Source organism: Thunnus albacares, chromosome 6, assembly GCF_914725855.1.
Source record: "Thunnus albacares chromosome 6, fThuAlb1.1, whole genome shotgun sequence".
Classification (NCBI taxonomy): Eukaryota; Metazoa; Chordata; class Actinopteri; order Scombriformes; family Scombridae; genus Thunnus; species Thunnus albacares.
Window position 1 is genome coordinate 16,854,259 of NC_058111.1, and position 22,539 is coordinate 16,876,797.

A 22,539-nucleotide genomic window follows, 5' to 3' on the forward strand; every position below is an offset into this window, starting at 1 on the left:
CAGTCGGGACTGTATGGTCAGGTGCTGCGATGGAGTTCATGTGGCCACAGGTTGTAACCCGTTATGAATAGACCAAACAATCATTGAGCGCACCTGTAGCTTAGCTGACGTGACTCACACTGAATTCATACTGTGCACTAATATAGAAGAAAGTAATAAATATTGTACAGTTGAGATATTGTAGCTACGGTGTAACCAGGTCTTGTCGTCTGTGACCTGGACTGAATGCTGCTGGCTCAAAGCAACCTGACCCTCCTAAAGTCTAGGCCACTGTGAGGGAGACAGGTGCACATAAGCCAGTCTGTAGAGGAGAGAAACCCAATCAGCCCCCTCTTTCTGGTTCACAAAATAGGCTACAGAGAGGGAGGAGGGGGTGGGGGGGTGGGGGGGGGGGGGGGTGAGAGAGATGAGACTGACATGGAGAGAAATACTGGTGGGCTGAAAGGAAAGGAGTTTATTATGGAAGAGATAGGAGGTCAGTGAAACTCAATCTGCGCCTCAGGTGTGCAACCACAGAGGGAGAGTGAAGAGACAGAGATATAAATGTGTCGAGCTGTCTTGTCAGGCCGAGACGAAGTCAGACAAGTCAGAGAGACAGAGGACTGCATGCTGTCTTTTACCACCAGCTGTGTGTTCAGTGCCACTTAACCTGCTTTTATGTGCAGCGTCCCAACTTCAGGCTTAGCATCAATAAGTAAACAACCACTCTGTCGCTCTCTCTCTGCATGGCCTTTAATTATACTTAACTATGGGAAAATACTGACACCGGATCCCACGGAAAATCGTTGTATGTCAGAGCACATGCTACATTTTAATGTGTCATTTCACTTTCAGTTAATTAAGGTATTCTCATTTTTTATTATGAACGAATGTTTATATGAATGATTTCATTTGCCATTGGTCATTATAAGCGCACTTTTTGAGTTTCTTTTCGCAAAAAGAACACAGACCGGTAAGAAGCCTCAATATTCAGTTTAGAAATTTTTCATGCTGAAGCACTTATGGAGGCACTTGAAGAAAACTACAATAATAAAGTTACTTTACCTAATGGACCAACATTTGCAGTAACAGAAAGGCAAACAGAGCATGAACTTTGATACTCCAGACAAAACAACATACAACCAAGAGTCATTTTAGGTATAGCAGTTACACAAAAAAATACTATAAGTCCCCCTTCACTCAACAGTGTTGCTTATTTTTATTTCACATGGATATCTGAGCTTCACTGTGCAGAATGACTTACAGTATGTGCAGAGTTTGACACTAGAAGGATGTTTTCACATTCATCTGCTGAAGGGAGAAAGTTTCTCTGAGTTCACCTTAAATCTGAGTTTAAGGAGCAAATGTATTAGCATGATTTGTGACATTGCTACTTGTTTGGAAGCCATTCGTGGTCCAATATGCGAATCACAGAAGTGACCAGGAAAACTTGAGAAAAAATTTCAATTTCAAAAAAACAAATTCAAATTTTGAAATGAGCAATATTTGCATATTCATAGAGCCAGAAGTTTTCAATGAGGTAAAGAGTAAGATTAAATTTTAAGAATTTCTAACAAGGGAATTTTGTGGAAAAACCATATTAGACACTAATTATTATCCAGTCCAGAGTCTTTTTATACTTATTAAAACCTGTGTGGAGGGGATCTTTAACAAACAGCAAATCGGTTTTTATTGAGAGTACAGATGTTGATGCAAAAACTCATCCAATTGTCTACCAGTTATCAATTAAAACAGAATTATCCTCTTCACTAATTTCTACTCGAAGATAATATCTTAGATGCCTACACACGAGCAAAATAGTGGAAGTTCATTCTTCCATTGTCCTTATAGTGCAACACTGACTCAAAATGAAAACACAAAGCACCAAAGAAAACAAAGCTGCAGGGCAAACACAACAAACAATCAGAAACAGACAGACAGAGAAGTCAGCATGAGAGCCTCTGGGCTCCATCACATCTAAACTGAACTGCTCGGATTTAGAGTCATTTGGCTACTGACTTTCTTCTAACCTCCCCTGAATGAAAAAGAAATCAATGATCCAAAACAAAGCACTATTGCTTTCAGAGTCGGCCATTTCCAACAGTAGTCAGTGCCTGAGTTATAAAATGACTGTTTGACATGTTTACATTTCAAGGTAGAAACATAGCAGCACTGTGCTTGTGACATATGGTGGAGAGATAACATGGCAGGTTGACCTACAGCCAGGCAGCTTTCTTCTGCTCAGAAACAGCATTGACCTCTTTCATGTGGCTGCTTTGAAGTAGCAGAGTCTTTTCATCTTCTGGACTGGCCTTTTTTAAGGAAAATATCTCTGAATATATTAAGTAAATCGAGGGACATTTACTTCTCGAAGAAAATATGATCGCAGACAATAAAGAGCACAACTAAGAGGTGAGGATTTACTTGTACTGCACTGGTATGGCTCCATACGTGACAAATGGTGGTTTAGAGGGAGAAACAATACAGTTTATATTAGAAGCTGATGAATTTAAAATTCACACAGCCATTGTATATTATCTTCTTCACCATGAACCAAAGCAAAAAGTGATTTTCTTTTTCATTGTTTGAGTCTGAGCTTGCTCATTACACATTTCTGTTTCATACATTTCCATCTATTGTGCAGGCGAAGGACCTCACAATTACCCATAATTAGCTGCTGCCTGGTTTCAGGCCTGGTCAATAGACAGGATATGAGGGGCTGGAGAACACAGCTGCAGCAAAAGCACAGTTTAATTTCAAAAAGCTATTTTACTCCTTCAACATGATTGGAAACCTGGGCTGATACAGATATAGAAAGGAAAGTGTCAATGAACTAGTGTAGTCTCCTTATAGCTATAGTAAGAGGATATGTGATCTGAAGATAAGGCGCAAAGTCCAACACCGATGTTGCAGGTGAAGAAATGTCAAGGAACAGTCTGGAGTAGTACAGCACAGAGGGAATTATTAATGAAATACAGTCATGAGTTTTGGACATTAACAAATTTTTATTTCAATGTTATACATAAAACTTTAGTTTTTGTTCTTTTTTTAATTCAGCTAAACAAATATTTATATATTGTATATTTTATAAAAAGAAACATTTCAAACATTTTAAATATTAATATTTCTTATTTACAATTCAAAACAGTACATGAAATAATAACAGTAACAATGCAATTTCAATCATAAAAATGTTACAAAACATATCTTTTTTTTGTTTCCATTTGAAAATCGGCAAGCTGATATTTCCAGAATGTTAGCAAGGATACAAAGTAGCAATGTGGAGCTGCTCTACATTCAAACAGGAACTAGAGGTGCATTCAACTCTTCAAATGCTTGGTTCGTTAAGATCTGTAACCCAAATCTTTTTTTTTCTTTTCACATTAGTCTAGCTTACAAGATCTCTTCCGATAGTTTGAAGTACAATGATATTCCACAGAAAAAAAGTTTAAAAATTGTCGTCAAAATGCACCAGAAAGACGCAGATATAGAATTACACGTAGAGCTGAACGCACCTCAAGCTCAGTAAGGTCACTGTTCTCTAAAGGGACGGGGTTGTGGAGAGAAGGCGCATGTTGTGTGTTTGTGTGCTGGGTTGTATGAACATATGCACCGTATGTTTTTGTTTGTGAGTGTGTATGTGTCAGTATGTAAGCTGATGAATCAGTTGGCAGGGCAGGGGAATCCATACTACACATGGATCGAGTCTCTAAAACCAAAACAAACAGTAGCTAACAGTCCAGCAGCCTGGCCTCTACTGCAGATAGTCAACGTTCAACGACAGGACTACAGACTACCACGACCACAGTCTACACACTTCTTCCCTTGTTTTCTCTACACTTGCCATCAGTCACAGTTCCACTAGTCTGCTGCTAGCTGCAGCAGGAAGCAACTACAGTCAGAAACAAGCAAAAGAGCTGCTTTGAGGCTCAAACTGGCGCTCCAAAGCCATTTATGGGAGAAAAAAAATGTCCTCCCTGGCAAGAAAGAATTTCCTGTGAGTCTACTGGCCATTCAGTAGGCGCTGTGCCGTTCCGTTCCTGGTTGTCTTGTGTGAGGAATCTGGACAAGAGCAAGAATAAAAAAGCTGGCATTGGAATAGGAAAATTCAGATGCTGAACAGTATCAAGACTAACAGTTTGGCTCTTGGATTGACTGGGTTAGGCTTATGTATAGGCAGAAAGGTGAAGCAGGGAAAGCAGGCAGCAAGGTGACAGATAATGTCTTTCATGAGGGAATTTGATGACATGACATACCAGTTTTCGAAAGAGCAGAAAGAGAGCTGTTAGAGAGAGAGGAGGTACTGGAGGCAAGAACACTTTTTTGCAGCTGCAATTAAAGGACAAGTTGGAAAAGAGGTGAAGAAGTAAAATAATTCATAACTGAAACTAATATGTAAGAAAATGCAAAATGCACATGAGATGATGCTTATTATGCCATGTAAAGAAACAGTGAAAAATGGCAACAGTGTGGGAAAAAACGTGAGTCTCAACACTCATTGGTCATTGCTTTGTGAGACCTGTTCATTCATGATGCCAGACAGCTCAGTCAGCATGTCCCGGTAGTGAGCTCTCATCTCCTCCTGGTACTCCAGCTGGTCCTCCTTGATCAGACGTTCATTGACATCCAGTGCCTGACCACAGGCTTCTGCAAACTGCCTGCATGGGGCAAATGAAGTTGCTTGATTGATTATCGGTGCTGCGAATTACACCATTCAACTTGACCTTTATTCACTAGGAGTAATTAGGATTTTCTTTCAAAAAGTAATATTGTAAAAAACTATTACGCTCTAACACATCTTGCCAGTGATTAAACATAAACATGATTGCCTGATGGGTGTGAGCATTAAACACTGTCACAGTGTTACTTTTTCATTGTTGCATTTATAACCAAATACTAAGGTAAAAGAAGACCAAAAATTGTTTTTTGGGTTTTTTTTTAAAATATTTCCTATCCTTTTATTTACACATATTTAATGCTTTTGTCCAAAGTGACTTAAAAATAAGTGTTCAAGTGCCATAAAAATGAGACTAGTTTGTCATCAAAAACTGTAAGTGCAGCATATTTTCGGTATGGATTTATATTTTTGATATTTTGGTTGTTTTTTTTGTAATGATCTATGTTCACATTTTGTAAAATATTGTACCATATGCATACAATTTCCTATTTGTAGAACTTGGGAACTACAAACTGCATGTATACCTGTATGACATAGCATAGGCATACTATTTATTTAGTCTCATTATACAGTAATGTATGGGATTCCCTTGTATCAAACATTTGCCCTAATTAAGCTCCATACAGACTGAGTGATTGGCTTTGATATTAAATGCTCACATTTCAGACTTTTTATGCTAGGAATAAAAATTGCCACACTTAAAGGTACTATATAGTAAAATCCTACCTGAAGATCTCCTTGAGCAGTTTGACCTGGTTGTCTGGGTATTTCTTGGCATTCTTCTCTTCTAAAAATGCCCTGGCATAAGCCATAGGCCCTGCATTCACCTGGAAGGAGGAAGATCAGGTGAGACAAAACAAAGCACCAAAATTCAAATAAGTGTGTCTTAATGCCAAAGGAATCCACACCTTGACGCTGACACTGCCCTGCAGTTTCAGCTGCAGCCGGATCATGTCCACCTCCTCCATGTTGCAGAGCTGGTTGAGCTCAGAGACTTTACGTGACATCTCATCTATGGCTACCTCAATGGGGTTCATTTCTGTGCTCTGCTGCTCCACCACCTGGATGCGCTTCTTCAGGTAGGGGAAGCTGGAACTCGCTGAGGAGAGAGAAATGACAGTCTGCTGTATAAACTGAAATTGTATTAGCAGACGGTGTACATCTTGTTTGTTTATAGGGGGAAGTGTTTCCATACTGTATACCCGGGACATACAGTGTGACAGTTATCCAGTCACAGAAGCAAATAAACAAATACTCACTTGTCAATATGGTGCGTCTCTTGCACTGCTCCTCCACATCTCCGTGTTTCTTCCCTGACAGAGTGAACGGCGTCTCAAACACAAAGCGGTTGATGTTGTGATGTCTCTCAAAATCTGTCCTTTTTTCCTGTTGCTCCTTCTCGTCAAAATAGGGCACCACGTATGTCACCTGAATGTAGGCAAACTTGGGATCCAGGTCTTTGGGATTTACCTTTTGTCACAAAATGTTAAGCAAGGAATAAAATGTGAAGTTAGCAACTGCTAGACAAAGACCAAAACTCTTTGAAACAAGACAGAATTCTCTAATATTAGTTACCTTATTGGAGTCCTGAATCATCTTGACGTTATCGGCTCCAAACTTGTCTGAGTAGAGTTTAAGTAATCTCTGGGAGATTTCCGACAACCCCGTCAGCTTCGGCTCTTTATAGATGAACTCCTTGCTCTCCTCTTCCTCAAAGAAACCCTTCCAGAACACAGACACAAACACATACTAATTAGCAAATGCATGGGTAGATGTTTGTGTGTAAGCAATGCACGTTTAATATTTAAATGATGCTTCTTTTGCTGTCATAACAGTTATGTTGCCCCCTAGTGGTTTCTTGAGACACTGGTTGTACAACATAAAGGCCACAAGACATTTTGCCATTTTGTTAGAGCAACTCAGCACTAACAAGGTGTCAGTGTTAAGTGCTGAATGGGATATATCAGAGGTAAATTTTCAAAGCACCACTGGAGTCAGAGGTCAAAGGTGAATGAGGTTTATTAGATAATATCTTCCTGTCTGCGGCAGCTGTTTGACACTTCTTAATGTTTGAGGAGGAAACAACTTCATAATTGGAGATTAAAGGAAGTCAAGACCACGGCAAGCTTGAAACAAACCTTTCAAAGGGTAAGAGCAGCACATGTTAATAGTGGTAGAAGGAAAGGAGAGGTAAGAGCGGTTAGCACAGAGGAAAATGGAAAATCAAAGACACACAAAACTTACCGCAATCTTGAAATAGAATATAATAAAAAGGAAGAAAAGAGCAGACAGAGAAATTAAGGACACTGACTCAGTAAAAAAAAAAAAATCCGGTCTCATTAACTTTCTATCTACATGCTTTACTAGCACAAGATTCTATCTTTCTCCTCTTTTTGTCATCAGAGAATTTCATATCCTTATTATCAGCTTTTTATGCTCTTTCTTCACTTCAGAGCTCTCTAATACCTGCATAGAAATACGATCTCCTCATTAACAAACAGGAAACTGTGTCAAGGATACAGAGCAAGACCAAACCACACAATGCTTCCTGACAGATAAAGCCAGGGATTCAAAGATAAACCAGGACACAATTTACCCATAATATGCAGCTGCAGCTGTACTCATCTATCTGATAGTTATGATAGTGATGAAGGGTATTTGACTTATGGCCCTGCAAACACCAAAATTACTATGGAAACACTAAACAGCAAAGTCTCTTTACAGAAACTGTGTCCAGTCTTATCCAGACAGGGACGTTGTTTATGGAAAGAAATGTTCCTGTTGATTTTAAAGTCACAAAAAACAACATTGCGAGTTGAGGAGCATGACATATGTTGTGGCTTCCTACGGCACACAGTATTTTACTTTTAGAACCTACAAGTTTATGTTTTGTTCTTCATACTTGCATGAACCAGTACATTCAATTGTATAGCACAGTGCGACGCATAATGAGTAACTGAGTAAATTCATGTACCATCTTTAGGATTAAGGTGTTCTGCTGTAGCATTAACAAGAGTTCGTAAATGTGGTTTTTATATGTGTAGAGGTGTGTATAAGTGTGTCCATGTAAATGTGTACTTTCAACAATAACTAAAGTAGTGTCCCTCACCTGTCCATAGAAAGCTACACGGTAGTAGCGACCGAAGAGACGCTTTTCTGAGTTCACCACCTCAGTCACCTTCAGATAAGAGCGATGGATGTCATAGTACAGCTCTGACAGCCTCTGTGGGTACAAACACAGAAGATTAAATTCTGCTCCTCATGCACATACAGTACACACACACACACACACACACACACACACACACACACACACACACACACATACACACAAAAGTGTAGAGCAAAATTTACCTTAAAATCTCTCCTCTTTTCAAAGACAACAATCACAGGTTTGTTGATGTCAGCGATGAGCTCGTGTCTCTCAGATTTCCACAGGTAGTCCACACACAGCTCCAGCTGCTCTACCAGGGTGTCCTACACAGTAAAATCAGGAAGGATACAGAATTAAAGAGAAAGCAATCCCATTTACTGCCATGCCACAATCACATCACACCAAATCCTTTCAAATTTCCATCAATGATTATGATAATAAAATGCTACTTCACAGAGCAAAATGGAGGTCATTCGTGAAATTTTGTTCAAGATTAAAGGCTAACACTGACCTCAGTATAGGGTGTGTCTTGTGTACCAGTGTCTTCCTTCATGGCACCCTCCTCCTTGACATTAGGACTAATGCACATAAATGCTGCCCAGCCCATAGAGAACGACGCTGGGGTTTCAAAGTGAAAGTGACATCAGGTAAAGTTAGCAAGTAATTCCAAAGATACCCAGTCACACATTATTACAAGGTGTTATGTTCAGCTTATAAGCATACACAACACAAAGATTCTTGTATTAAAATACAAGAAATGTTATAGTTTTTCCCAGTCAAGCATTCAATGTAACTCAAACCATTTTTGCAGACTCAAACAAAATTAAAAACATCAAACGTGAGCGTGCTTCATATCAGATCCCAGTGACACTGAACATCTTATCCAGTGAGACTTGAGTGAACAGTGAAGCTCAACCAGTGAAGGTAATCAGTGACATCTTGATACAATCTCATATCATTAAGGCAAGAACAGTGGTCCTGAAAACATTACCCAACAATGGAGTGGTTAAGATTTGAAATGGCACCTGACATCCCGATGTCTCCTCAATCCAAAACATGTCCACCTCTCAATATCAACACTATCCACCCAATTGCAAGAGGTTTCAACATGTCAGTACACACCCTCTTCCTCCCACAGTCCCTTGTCTCTCCATCCCGATGTTACGAACTCCCAACCCCCACCACCCAGCAGGCCCCAGGCGCACACACTCACTGTCTTGATCTCGGGAGGTAGTTAGTAAGGAGCTACAGTTAAAGACGGGGCTTTCTTCAGGGGACACACTGGACATCCTGGCCTTGTCAGCTCTCCAGTAGCCTGTTTGGTAGGAGGGGAGGAGGAGGAGGAGGAGGTTTACAAAGTTGACGTCCACTTGCTTTTGCCTTTTATTCTCAAGGACAAGGCTGTTGAGAGATTCACCAAACAGCCAAGCAGCTGGCATGCTACGCTAGCTATCAACACGCAGGCTCAGTGCGTACAGTGCATGCAGAAAGATGTCAGGCACACGTAGCAATAGATAGACACATGATGTGGTCTAAATGAGGAAGCATGCACACATAAGAGCAATCAGATTTGTTGATAGACATACGGCACAGCAAAACGTGTGGAAGTCAGTAATACATGGGAAAGGTATTTGGATGCAAAGACAGGTCTATACTATTAGTTGACAGACAGAGATTCAATCTTCCTTCCCCATGGGTTTCTTCCTTATGTTCACCATTCAAAGACGCACTCAAGTCACTTTCAAACATACAAATTAACCCCCAATGGTGATATGAAGGAATGATGCCCGAAAGTTGCGATGCCCATGTTAACAAAGATAGAAAGGTTGGTTAATTGATAAAAGATGGATGTGATCGGACTTTCTCGTTAGATGTTACCAAGTCTGCAAAGATGCACACACTATAGCACTGCATACGCACAGGTATTTGTGCATACACATACACACACACACACACACACACCATGCTGATATACAGCTTGCAAAGTGAAAGCAGCAGCACATGTGCACTAACCTCTCCTCTTCAGTGATTCAGCGATCAGGGCTGAGATGTGGATGTAGCACATGGCAGCCTGGAGGAAAGACACCATCAAATTAAATTAATGCTTCACTCTAAAAGCCATTTGTGACACTTTCTGACCCCATCCTGAAACCTATTGTAAGTGCACTCTAAAAAATTTAACATTTTTTTACCTCAGAGAGATCACCGTTGCGCACATGGACCTTAGCCATGCTCTCCAGCCAGGTGCGGCGAAGCTCGGGGGTGCTGGCGTAGGAGTTGGCCAGACTGTACTGCAGATCCACCAGCATCTCTGGATCCTTCTCATGCTCCTTCATTTGGGCTGTGGCCATCAGAACTGTCCTGATCCGCTTTGTCAGGTCTTTCACCTCGGCTGGGAATGGAGTGCTCTGTGGAAAAGTATTTTGTTAAGTACCATGACTACGTGTAGACAGCTGTAATATGACAGTAACTTTGACCCGCTCTACCTTGAGTGGTGCATCTCCGTTGGCAAAGTTATTGATGATGGCCAGAGACTGCTGAAATCTTGAGCCTCCAATGCCTGCATCTGCTATCAACTGGCTCACTGCTTTGATAACCTGAGTGGAGAGAGGAGTAGGGGATGAGGTAAATGTTGCTCTGAAAACACTATTCACAAAGCACACAATATAGAAATTATATACTTGTCACTGACCTGGAGATGTGAGCGGACTATAGACTTGCCCTTAGTAAACTCAAAGTTTTTTCTCATGAAAAAATACAGCAGGGCAGCAGCCTCCGTCTGGGTGGAGCTTGATCGATGGTTACAGCACTTGAGGATCTCATAGCACAGACAGCCACACAGGTCTGCTTTACCCTGGAAGAATGCATTGGGGAACTACAGAAAGAGAAAAAGATGAAGCACAGAGGAGAAACGCAGATGTTATTTGTTGCTTGTTAACAACAAATATTTGTGTATTTGATGTGATGTGCACGCGTGTGTGTATGCTTATATAGAGGACCTTTTGTACGAAGAGCCTGAGCGAAGCAAAGACATGCCGTAGAGTGGCGGTTGACTGGTTGATCTGAAAGAAGAGCAAGTAGGTGTCCAGCACCTTCTTCATCAATGCATTCTGTCCTTCATCCTGCAACAGCTGCTTCTGCAGGCATGGTAAAGAAAAACAGAACATATATTTAACTATAACATTTTCAACTTCAGCAACTTTTTTCTTAAGTTAAGTGAAGTAAAGTGAAAAGCAAAGACTGCTTTAAGTTCAATGAACACAGAAATTCTTCCTGCCACCAGATGGCAGTAGAGTATCATTGACTTGACATGTATAATGGGAGGTGTGAATGGCATACATTACATTACATTTCAGGCTGGAGCCACCACAACCACAAACATTTCATTTGCACTAAAATAATATGTTGTACTGTAGAGTATATACTGTAAACAGTTGGTCCATGTACTTAAAATGATGGTAGTAGATATGAGAATAAACACTGTTTTTTTTGTTTTATCAAGATGCTGGAATAAAAATATGATTTGAAATTTCTGTTTGTTTTATAGTTACAACACCAAAATGAAATTTTATTATTTGATTTTAAAGGGTAGAATATCTACCAGAAATATCTGGTAAAGCCAAAGTAAATACATTTAAATGATTTATTTGCATGTCATGTCCAATTCAGAGGCTTGACATATTACAGGTATACAGTATGTACTGTATGTATAGCATATAACATGAATAGAAATAAATTCTCCTTAAAAAAGTACAAAAGAGATACAGTATGTGTATGGTGTGGAATGTAGTTTCAGGTTGTAAATTGTAAAAGGACCACAGACCTTGTGATGGTGAACAAAGAGCTCTAGTACATCCAGAACAGTGAGGGACACCTCAGTGGACAAGTTCGCCTCAATATCTGTAGGACTTAATGTATCCCCATCCTGAATATTTCCATCTGGAAACAGAGTCAAATATTAATAACTCAATCCATCACATGAACTCTTTAGCCTGATTTAGAATGAATGTGTGTGTTTTACCTGTGTCTATCATCTGCAGCAGCTTGGGGTTGGTGAGAGCGTTCTTGCCCCTGATGATGGGCATGGTTTGGGAGCGAGCATGTCTGTGACCTTCACCTCCAGATGATGCCATCCTAGTGGTAACAGCAGTGATCAGCGGCTAGTATCAATCACAGTACTCACACGTTTTTTTTAAATACTTGTTTAAATTAACTTGCAGCAAATATACTACAAAATGCCTGGATTTATATGTGGAAACTAATTTTGTTTATTCGAGTAGGCAGGTAAATATATAAGGCATCCATGTCCCAAGGATTTGCTGTTATTGGAAGCCTATGAACACATGAGAGTACAGAGACAACGACTGGCATAATCACACAAAACACTGCAGGTATGAGGAGGGACATGCTGAGAACACAGTTACAGTATATAACATGAAAACACGCAGTGATCACATCAATGATGGATATACACAGGACAAGTATGTATTTATCTAAAAGTGTTAACATTGCTCATTTAGGTAAAACCTGTGCTTCAGTAATCTGGAGTTTCTTGCAATAAATAAAAGCTTTACATTTTGAATCTTTAGCTGTAAGGATGATTTCAGTAACCAGAGACTCAGTATCTTTAAACAGCTTAACTCTGTCATCATGGCTGAGGTGAGGTCAGTTTTCCTGGAGGAGGGTGATTACCATTGTGGGAAGAGGCTTGAGGGTTGAGTGGAGTGGGAGGGGTGGTTAGAGCCCTTCAGGGTGCCATTGGCCTGCGTAGCCTGGGCCAGCTTTAGTGCCGCTGCTAGCTTCCTGTTCACGAGCCAATCACATCAAAGCTAACATTAGTTAGTTTAGTTAAGACCATCATTGTTTTAGTGTTATTGTGTCCAACATCATTAGTCAGTTATATTCACTGTGTGTGGCATGGCAGCATTTGCTTGAGCATGCCTGCAGTCAATAAAACTTAGCCACTTAAACACTTAAGTGTAAATGTAAACACTTTGCAATGCAGCAATTCTTTTCGCACTTTTGTGAACTTGTTACATGTTTATAGCAACTAGGCCACATTGTATTCCAGCAAGGCTGAATGAAATGCTGAAAGTAAACAGGAAAAGTCCAATTTGACCTTGGTGTGATGCGTGTGGATGGGGTCAGAAAGAAGGATCAAACAGCTCATATAGAAAGGCAATATGAGCTGACACGCAAACGCACAGCCAGATGGAAAGGTTAGTGGTATAGCAGAGTCGATGGTTTTAGTTTTCCATTAGTATAATACTGTGTAAAAGTTATATCAACTCTTGTTAGAGTGTTATTGATGAGTAGAGGCTTGAGGTCAGCATTAATGTATAACACTGGACAGCATGGAGATTTAGATGTATAGATGTGATGACACCAAATGCCAGTTAAGCTGCAGCACAAATCAGCTTAGTAACTGGATCTCGACAAACAGATGTTTAAATATGTCATCTTTTGATGCCTAAATGAAGCTAGATCAGAAACTACTGCCATAAAACAAATGGCGCCTTTGCCAGGCAAAGAAAGAAGACAACTATTGTATAGGCCAATCAACACAACTGCCTCAAAGCCCGATTAAAGAAAGTGAGACAAGCCAAGCAGCAGGTGGAGTGCAGCTAGGCAGGCTGAGGCAGGATATGGAAACAGAGGGCTACAAGGTCGACATGCAACATCAATGAGGCAAACGTGGTAAAGGATGTCAAGAGCAAACAAAACTACTATACAGTATCAGCATAAATGTTTATTTATCTTGTATGTCAATACAGAAAGGGTTACTTGATGCAACAGGACATCAATAAATGTGCAGTCACACTAACAATCCATTATCAGCAGCATGCACAGAGGGGGAGGGTACAGTATGAGGCATGCAATGCAGTGGAGACTACAACAGCAAGGTCGAACATGGAGAAAATATTACAGTTTTGTGTTATTTGTCTGTTACTTCTACTGTATATTGTGCATGTGCATGTGGATGTGCCTATAGGTGTGTGTATGTGATCTTGAGTGTTAAATACGGCAAAAGTTAAGGAAATGAGGCTCCCTGATCTAACAGAAACAGGATATGTCAGAGGAATGTTTAGGATTAAACTGTAGTATCACCGCCTAACTTAATGACTGATTTGTTGTCTGATAGGTTGTCTGACTAGTCTCCCTAGCTTGTAATTCATCGCCCCTGAACTTCAATGGGTGCCCACACTGATTCAGCCAGGCATCAAAGAGCTAACAGAGAGAGAGACTGAGACAGACACAGGCGTAAGACTGTGAATCCCCCATGGCCTGGTATTACAGACGAATGTTAAGTAGCTAGCAGCTCCAGACAGGCTCAGCTATGTCTGAGAGTGCAAGCTAGGCTTCCAGCTATCTTTATTCTGTTAATGCTTCCACGCACAGTAAAGCAGTGTGTTCTCCCAGCCTTTTGTTGGCTTACATCTCAGCATCTTATTGCTGAAAGGAAAAAGAGGGCTAATTTAATTAGCTGGGAGGAACCAGTAGATGGATGAGTCTAACAGTGCCAATGGCTCAGCTCCAGTAAGAGCACAGGCGTGCGCACACATACACACACGATAGCAACCCCCATCCTGTGCTTGCCAACTACTACAGTACAATATCCAGCAGTGCTTTGCTCTCAACAGCAAGATCCAGGAGTTTCACCTCCCCCCTCTCTCCTTTTCTTCCCTCCTTTACCTCTTCCCCTCTTGAAGCTCATCCCTGGGTGTGCACACGCATACAGAACACATATTAGTATTTCTGCCTGACTGTGTCTCATTCATTTGTTTGTGTGTGTTTGCACATGTGTGTGTGGCTTCATTTGCACATGTGTGCATTCATGTGTGCGCATGATTATATGAATTATGTATCAGTGAGTGGGGGTGTTACAACCTTTTGCTGTAGCATGTATGTCGAGTTAATAAGCTGTTTCCATATATTCAGCGTTATTATAAGTGCATTTAAACGAGACCTGGTCCACCTCTATGTCGGAGAAGGCGATGTACAGCGCACACTTACCTGGCTATGTGGCGTTTTCCCAGAAACCTGAAGTGCTGAAGACACAGCCTGAAGAAAAATAAAATGCAAAAAATGCTTGTGTTTCTGTGTGTTTTGTGAGTTAGGAACACAGGATAAATGGAGCACATGTGATAGAACTGAGTTGTAACAGTACACTTTAGATGCTGACACAAACAGGAAACAGAAAGTTAATTTACTGCACTGTTCAGTGGAGAGGGAGCTCTCATTGGAATTGCAGTCTGTTTTTCTTCTCTCTCGCTCTCTCTCGCTCTTTCTCTCTCTCACTGTGTCATTACTTTCATCTGTTCCCTTTTGGCTGCAGTCCCCTTTTTTCTCTTCTCATGCGTCTGTCCCCAACTCAGCCTGTCTCAGTGTTTTTTTTTTTCGTCTGTGTTCGCAGTATCACTAGTCAGCCTAAAAGGAGCTGTGGTAACACTCTGCGAGGAAGAAAGAAGAGCACTTACTCCAGGATGTTAAAGAAGTCTGAGATCTCCTGATGAATGGCCCGGTGCCAGTAGGACACCAGCACATCTGGAAACAAGCAACAGAAGAAAATATGTTACATCGTAGAAGATTTCTAGAGTGGCAGCCAATTGGCATTGCAGCTTTTATACTAACTATTGGAATGACCGTAAAAGACAAACAGTTACCAATAATTAGTGTTTTAACCTGTGTAAAGGACACATGGACAAGAGTCACTTTATTAGTACAATTCAGTCAATATCTACAATATAATAAGTATTATTTTTTAAGTTCTTGACCTCTGTTGATCCACTGTAAGTGGGAAACTCAAAAAAAACATCTCTTGGACAAGGGTCCGGACTGGATTGTGTAAATCCTGTGTATGAATGTTTGTAAAAATGTAATTTCTTACCCTCAGATATGGTTTTCATGATGTGCAAGAAGCACATGAGGAGGCTTCGGGTTTCTGCCTGGTCCAGCTTGTCACAGCGAGAACCGTAGCCTATCAGGGACTGGGGCCGAGCAAACTGAGGACAAACATTCAAAACATATACAGTTTGTATCAGGATGGAAGCAGCCATTGAGGAAACTGAGGTCATGTCGTCTGTATTTTTTTTATGTGAATTTGTGGGTTTTAGCAAGGTGGTTAACAATTAAAAACGTACAAATAATGGGTATTTTATGAGCGGATGCAATACTTTTGTAGACTAAATCTATTTGAATTTCACTACTTTTAGGCCAACAAATAAATGGTTCAATAAACGTTTCAGCAATTCCCCACCAGATTTTTATTCCAGGCAGTCTGGAGAAGGTCTGGAAACAGCATTAGACATTCATGTTGGGAAATATTTACAGAAAATATAACTGAACAGTTAACAGAATAAATAAAATGAAATCAATAAAAAAATTACTTCTTTTTGTTGTCTGGTCAAAATTATCTACGGGTGATGGTGGCAGCTGTCCTCTTGATATTTTCTTTTTATCAAGTATTTTTGGCTGTTTTTTTTAGCCTTTATTACACAGTACACAATAGAAAGGTGAAAGGAAATGAGGAGAGAGGTCCCCAGCCCCACCCAAACAGGTAACATTGTGATAACAAGATCAGCATCTTAGATTTGTAGCCCACCAGGATGAATACTGCTCTTCTAGAAACCCATATGTAGTGTAGTAAGTATCAATGACTCAACAATGAAAAAGACTGGCTATGTACATTACAGCCTATATGAAATGTACACAGCCAATGTGTCTAAATGATTTAACTTCTTTTGACAGATCTGTTTGCTGCTCCTCTGCTACAACCAGAAATAAAGAACCATATGAGACATGTCATAATAACATGCAACCCCTTTCTTTTCTCACCTTCTCACATCCGTCCATCTTTTCACTGTTTCTGTCACTGTTGCTAGGGTTGGAGTCCACGCTGATCAGAGAACCCCGAGAGTCAGTCTGGTTACCCGTAGCAACTGCTAAGGATGAGAAGGCTGGTGGAGGATGGGGGGGGAGGGGTGTCAGCATCAATGCCCTCATTCACACCTTTATGCATAGAAATAGACAGACAGCTACACATACGCTACTACCTGTGATGGAGTTGAGTACTTCTTTGGAAAAGGAAGCATCCACAGAGTTGCCATGGCGAGTGACGGGAATCACTGCTCCAGCAATTCCTCCTCCTACACTAAGGTCATCTCGAGAGCCCTGGTAGTGGAGCAGATGAGAGAGAATGGTATTTACAGGTTTTTTTTTGTTCAAACCGAGTCTCATTATTTTAAAGTTCAGCCAATCAGTTCTTTTAGTTATGACAACATGTTACTTGCGAGACAGTTTTACAAGCATTCATTAGACAAAGCAACACAAGCCTCTTAATAAAGGCATACATTTATTTAAAATGATCTAAACAATCTTACACTAAATGTTAACAGTAACTGTATTAATGAGTACATGCAGTTTTGTTAATGGCGTGGAAATCAAATAGAAGGGGACGAAAACGTACAGCGTCCAGCAAGACTGTATAATTTGGGTGATATTTGTACAGTCAGTGCAAACCTATACCAACTACGAAGGAGAGACTCTGCTGCAAAGAACGGAACAAAACTGGGGCCAGCTGATGAAGTTACATAGAACAGAATTTTAAGTACAGTAAATGGTCTAATTAAGTAATGTTTATTTTGTTGGCTCATGCTGGTTAAAGTTGTGTTGAGCACAGTTTCCATCTCTAAATTCATTGCAATGCAGTATTATAGGTAAGTAACATGTTAACATAACTAACAACAATACTAGCCAATGAATAACCAAGACTGGAAAGAAAAGTAATTTCTTCATTGCACATTTAAGACATTACACAGCTGATCAGTCAATTATTCCATCTTTCAATTTGACTCTTACTTGGTCGCTAGAGGTGAAGTAGATGGGGAAGAGGTCCCTGAGGAAGAATCGAGGCATGTTGTCCAGGATCAGGCCATACAGAGGCAGGTAGAGAGAAGCAATTTTTGCCTGCTTCTCCTGAAAAGACAGTCAATTAAAGGGGGCGTCATGTACAGTAAGTCTCATAAAAAGATTTGTGTGTATTTTGTAGTAAGTGACATTATTTTGTAATACCCCAAACAAATTAACATAATCTTTAATCTAGAGAGCTAGTAATTATATATTTAACGAGTAAGTCTCCATGTAGATGTTTTTCTCAAACGAAAAGTGTTGATTAATTTTGTATTTAAGATGCTTTATTTGGCTGTTCACATCTCTATGATCTTTTAGGAGTCGATAATAGATAAATAGCAGTGCAATTACATAATATTTCATATATCCTGACGAGAAAATGTTGTGGTCTTTAACCAAACCAGATTTTTTCTCTACTGGCTTCTATTTAGTCTCAGCACACATTTGGTTTTGACTCAGACTCGATTAGAGCCAGTCTCGGCCCTGACTACAGCTCTGTTGTTGTGTTGTGGTTGGCTGTATTTGGTACTGTTTAGCAGAGAGCAGATTACTGACTCAATGTGATCTGGACACTTCCCAGCATTCATCAAGAGATCTTCTCTGCCGCCCGCAGCTGCTATGAACAATCACATGTCAGTCTGTATATGTTTGTGTGAGTCATGTTGGAAGAATTTCTACTGTGAGCTCATGATTCATTGTTCATGTTCTTTAGTTTCTCTCCCATGTAAACATGCGTTTTGTCTACCTTGGTGGCATAACGTGCATCCAGAGAGTGTTTGGCCATTAGAGTCTTCAGGGTGGCCAAAGCTAGGTGTCTCAGGTCCTGTTCATCCTGGAGCGCCAGACCCAGTTCCCGTAGTAACAGGCCGGTCAGGAAGTGCTTCCTGCAGAACTCTCCTGTCAGGTTGTACTCCGGCACTGACACTGAGTAAAAAAGAACAAAAGCAATCCACATTTAAAATGGAAATTAACTGAACAGCATGTGATTCAAATAATTCTCATGCCAATATTTGCTTTCCATCAGGGAGTTAATTAATCCATTTCTAAATAAAAATGTGGTTACAGAGAGCAAATAATGTGACAGGCCAATTTGCCATGAATTTCATTATCATCATACCACTGTAGCACACACTGTAGCAACACTATACACATACAACATTACAAAGGAATGAATGCACATATTTACCATGAGTGCTTTGTGGCTCTGGGGATGCATGGTCTGATATGAACAAATAAAGTGAGAAGAAATGACAGAAGAAGAAAGAGAGAGAGACAGAGTGTTAATAGACAAATGAGAGTGAGTGACGACTCGATGTATGATTGAGTTAACACATCAACACTACATGAGTGTCACTCCACTACGGTTATTCAGCCGATCTTTACTCAAAAGCATGGTCTTTCAATTTGAGATCATGATATATTGATTTCACGTTCAGATTTTGTAATGCTTTCCCTCAAAACCCTGCCCTCACACTCAAATAGCCCCTGCTTGCACTTAGATTTGCTTTGCATCTGCTCAAACTGTATGCTTACACTCAGATGTATTGTTGCTTACACAATTTTCCTGCTCTTCTCCCTTCTCCTTGAAGTCAGGCTGCTTCTGTGCGCTCGTGAAACGTCTGCTCTCAGATTTCTGCTCTGCTCTCGGATTTTTTTTTTGCAACAACCCTGTCAAAATTCCCCAAACAATAGAAGACCACTTTTATTGTTGACCGATGAAACGATTGCTGCCTCCTTGCAGGCGGATTCGCTTTACCTCTTAGAGCGTCCCATACGGGCAGTTACTCTTTAACCTGGTTCATCCACTCCCACCCTCCAGCTTTATTAAATGCGTTTCTCTTACTTTTTAAGGACAGTTTATATATGTATATATACAGTATACATATATCAGTGTAGCTATTATAATAAAAAGTACGGGTGCTGGTATATATATTAACTGTCCTTTTATTCCAAAAGTCGTAAAGAAAGCAAGGGAAGTACATTTAACAAAGCCCTGGAGAGTGAGAGTGGATGAGCCTGGTTGAAGAAGTAAAGCGAACGCGCCCGCAAGGAGGCAGGAATCATTTCATTGGTCAACACTACACCTGGTATTCTTTTGGTTGGGGAATATTGACAGGGTTGTTACATAAAAAAATCCAAGAGCAGAGCAGAAACCTGAGAGCAGACATTTCACAAGCCGAAGCTGGAGCAGGAAATCTGTGCAAGCATCAATACATCTGAGTGTAAGCATACAGTTTGAGCAGATGTAAAGCAAATCTAAGCGCAAGCAGGGGCTATTTGAGTGTGAGGGCAGGGTTTGAGGGAAAGCATTACAAAATCTGAATGTGAAATCAATAAATCATGCTCTCAAATTGAAAGAACACGCTCTTGAATAAAGGCTAGGTAAAAGGCCCCATAGACTGGGCACTTACCTGTGATGCGAGCGGACGGCAAGGGCAGGCTGAGAGGAATGTAGTGTTCATGGTTACACACCTCTCTCAAGAACTCAAATTTCAGCTCACACAAGACCTATCAGACACAAGAAATATTAGTTGAATGATGTTTCAATTAATTATATACTGTATATTTTCACTAAACAACACTGTTTCCCTGAAATCAATTCCAATCAAGTTTTTACCTTGCTGTCAGTAGCAGTGATCATGTTAATGTAGTTGCTGATCAGTTTGAAGGTGAAGCCTCTGTCCATCAAGGTAAAGCAACGCTGCAGACACACACACACACACACACACACATACAAAATTAGGTATTGAGAAAGCAAGAGACAGATCATTTAACACCGATGGAGGAATCAATAGATAAACTAGTATATGGAAAGAAGCATTATCTTTATATGTTGGCATTGATCCATCTCGGAGCAATATAAGCTGTATGTACAGTAGCCTTCACAGTTTAAAACCACCCACAGAGACAATGAACTCGCTTTTTACAGATGTTTCATTTAACTTTAAATGTATATCCATTCTCTCATACAGAAATAAAGAAACAAATCATCAACATTCTACCCGAACCTTTACAAAAGCCGCCACAGCTAAGTTGGCACTGCGTGTCTCTTCTCCCAGTTCTTTGTTTTTCCAGAAGATGTGTTCAGACACCGTTTCCACCAGAGTCTCCACACGGCTCAGGTAGGATGAGGGGAAACGCTGGGGCCTGGGAAGCTGCAGTAAACAAACACAGAATTAGCAAAAGAAAACCATACACTATGCCCAGAGTCATATTATACATATGCAAAGGATCTATAGTGACCCATTTATGTTTCCAGGTATAGCAGGTAGCAGAGTATGCCACCTTACCTTTACTTTGTCGCAGTTGACCAAATGTTGGGCCATGGACTTGACAATCAGTTCAAAGAAGAACCAAGAGAACTGAAAGAGACAGGGTTCAAAGAAAGGTCATTCTCGCTCCAATATTTTCTGTCTAATTTGATCCAGCATGAGAACAGACAAGGCACATGTGATTTTGTCTGAGAATTCTGCACTAAATCCATTTCCTTTGGGAACTGAGAGGCATGAACAACAATTATACATTTCAATTTGGGCAAAAATCACGTAAATGTACAGAAGAGAAGGTATGAGACTAACCTTCAGGACATTCCTGACTGCTGCCTGTTCATTGCTCTTCAGGTCAAAGGTCATCCCCTTAGCCAACTCCTCATGGACTGTCCTAAAGCCGTGGTCCTCTGACTTGAACACATACTACACATGCACATAAAAGGAAAAAGATGTCAGTGGTATACAGTAGATAATACACACAATGAAATCTCAAATACTATAAATGCATATGAACAAATACACTACATTTATACAGCAACATGAAATAAGACAAATCAAATGTTTTCCATATTGCTAACTGGATTAAAAAAAAACAAAAGAAAACATCAGTGTGGTTTGATTACAGCTGCCCACTACTCAATTCGTGCTACAGTAACCCCCCCCACCCACCCCTTTCCACTGAACACGCATACGGGCACATGCACACACACAAACACACACACAGAGCAGTTCAAATTGGGCACCACTAGCCCTGAACACCATGCCAATCTGTTACCATGGCAACGCTACTTCCATTAGCTCTGCCGGTCCTCTCCTCTTACCTCCCACCATCCGTCTCTGCCATAACCTCTTCAAGCTCTGCAGTTTTCCTTCATTGTGGCCAACATCAAACAGGTCTTGTGGTTTCTCCTGCTCTCTTCTCTAATTCTCTCACTGATTTTCTCCCCCCTAAACAAACACGCCTTGTGTTTCTGATTGAGCAGGCTGAATGTCCTAGTTTGCCTCCTACTCAATCACCCTCTCTTCTTCTACTTCTTCTCTTCCCTCCCTTCTTCTCTGTGTGTGTGTTTGCACAGTGTTCTGGGCACACGGCCCTAGCCACACTCCTGCTGGCCCCAAACACACACACACACACACACACACACACACAAATATACTCGCATACAAACACATAAAGCCCCCTTTCTGTTTTTTTTCCACAAATTAAATTGTCTGTGAAGTCATTCCACTGCTTCATGGAAAACAACAGCCTTCATAATAATTATATGATCTTACTAAGCACACATACAAACCATCTCATACTGTATATTATCGTACCTTGATATAGGAATGCAGGTAGTGATCCAGGTTTTCTTCATGGCACTTTGCAACAATGTGGACCAGCACTCTGCAAATACACAACAACAGCAACAAAGAGTTAATTTAAGAGTTAATTCTCAGTTGTTTCTGGCAGATAATGGTTTAATAAAATAATTTTTTAAAAAGTCAGAAATAAACAATTAAAAAAGGGGAGAGGGTGATTTAAACTGTATTTCTAAACACTAGGTGCA

The 22,539-nt window shown here is 40.4% G+C and overlaps 1 protein-coding gene across 10 annotated transcripts in view; it reads right to left on the reverse strand.

Annotated features, from left to right (window-relative positions):
• Positions 1 to 2,964: 2,964 nt before the first annotated feature.
• The window catches only part of dock10 (dedicator of cytokinesis 10), a 68,965-nt gene continuing 49,390 nt past the window's right edge, over positions 2,965 to 22,539 (reverse strand). For 4 of the 10 annotated variants that reach the window (XM_044354282.1, XM_044354281.1, XM_044354279.1 and 1 more), the window contains 34 exons: positions 22,307 to 22,376; positions 21,299 to 21,412; positions 21,011 to 21,082; positions 20,729 to 20,875; positions 20,338 to 20,421; positions 20,132 to 20,228; positions 18,907 to 18,939; positions 18,466 to 18,644; positions 17,670 to 17,786; positions 16,865 to 16,982; positions 16,647 to 16,768; positions 15,700 to 15,814; positions 15,290 to 15,356; positions 14,826 to 14,873; positions 12,504 to 12,614; positions 11,833 to 11,945; positions 11,635 to 11,750; positions 10,811 to 10,948; positions 10,504 to 10,686; positions 10,298 to 10,408; positions 10,004 to 10,219; positions 9,825 to 9,882; positions 9,025 to 9,126; positions 8,323 to 8,429; positions 8,012 to 8,134; positions 7,767 to 7,880; positions 6,902 to 6,907; positions 6,233 to 6,379; positions 5,917 to 6,127; positions 5,566 to 5,756; positions 5,384 to 5,484; positions 4,499 to 4,637; positions 4,236 to 4,308; positions 2,965 to 4,041 (listed from right to left, as the gene is read on the reverse strand). In XM_044354282.1, the coding sequence (XP_044210217.1) occupies positions 3,983 to 4,041; positions 4,236 to 4,308; positions 4,499 to 4,637; positions 5,384 to 5,484; positions 5,566 to 5,756; positions 5,917 to 6,127; positions 6,233 to 6,379; positions 6,902 to 6,907; positions 7,767 to 7,880; positions 8,012 to 8,134; positions 8,323 to 8,429; positions 9,025 to 9,126; positions 9,825 to 9,882; positions 10,004 to 10,219; positions 10,298 to 10,408; positions 10,504 to 10,686; positions 10,811 to 10,948; positions 11,635 to 11,750; positions 11,833 to 11,945; positions 12,504 to 12,614; positions 14,826 to 14,873; positions 15,290 to 15,356; positions 15,700 to 15,814; positions 16,647 to 16,768; positions 16,865 to 16,982; positions 17,670 to 17,786; positions 18,466 to 18,644; positions 18,907 to 18,939; positions 20,132 to 20,228; positions 20,338 to 20,421; positions 20,729 to 20,875; positions 21,011 to 21,082; positions 21,299 to 21,412; positions 22,307 to 22,376 (3,802 nt within the window). In that variant the 3' untranslated portion in view covers positions 2,965 to 3,982. The remainder of the gene's footprint in view (positions 4,042 to 4,235; positions 4,309 to 4,498; positions 4,638 to 5,383; positions 5,485 to 5,565; positions 5,757 to 5,916; positions 6,128 to 6,232; positions 6,380 to 6,901; positions 6,908 to 7,766; positions 7,881 to 8,011; positions 8,135 to 8,322; positions 8,430 to 9,024; positions 9,127 to 9,824; positions 9,883 to 10,003; positions 10,220 to 10,297; positions 10,409 to 10,503; positions 10,687 to 10,810; positions 10,949 to 11,634; positions 11,751 to 11,832; positions 11,946 to 12,503; positions 12,615 to 14,825; positions 14,874 to 15,289; positions 15,357 to 15,699; positions 15,815 to 16,646; positions 16,769 to 16,864; positions 16,983 to 17,669; positions 17,787 to 18,465; positions 18,645 to 18,906; positions 18,940 to 20,131; positions 20,229 to 20,337; positions 20,422 to 20,728; positions 20,876 to 21,010; positions 21,083 to 21,298; positions 21,413 to 22,306; positions 22,377 to 22,539) is intronic. The other 6 variants (XM_044354288.1, XM_044354286.1, XM_044354280.1 and 3 more) reach the window with 6 other exon arrangements.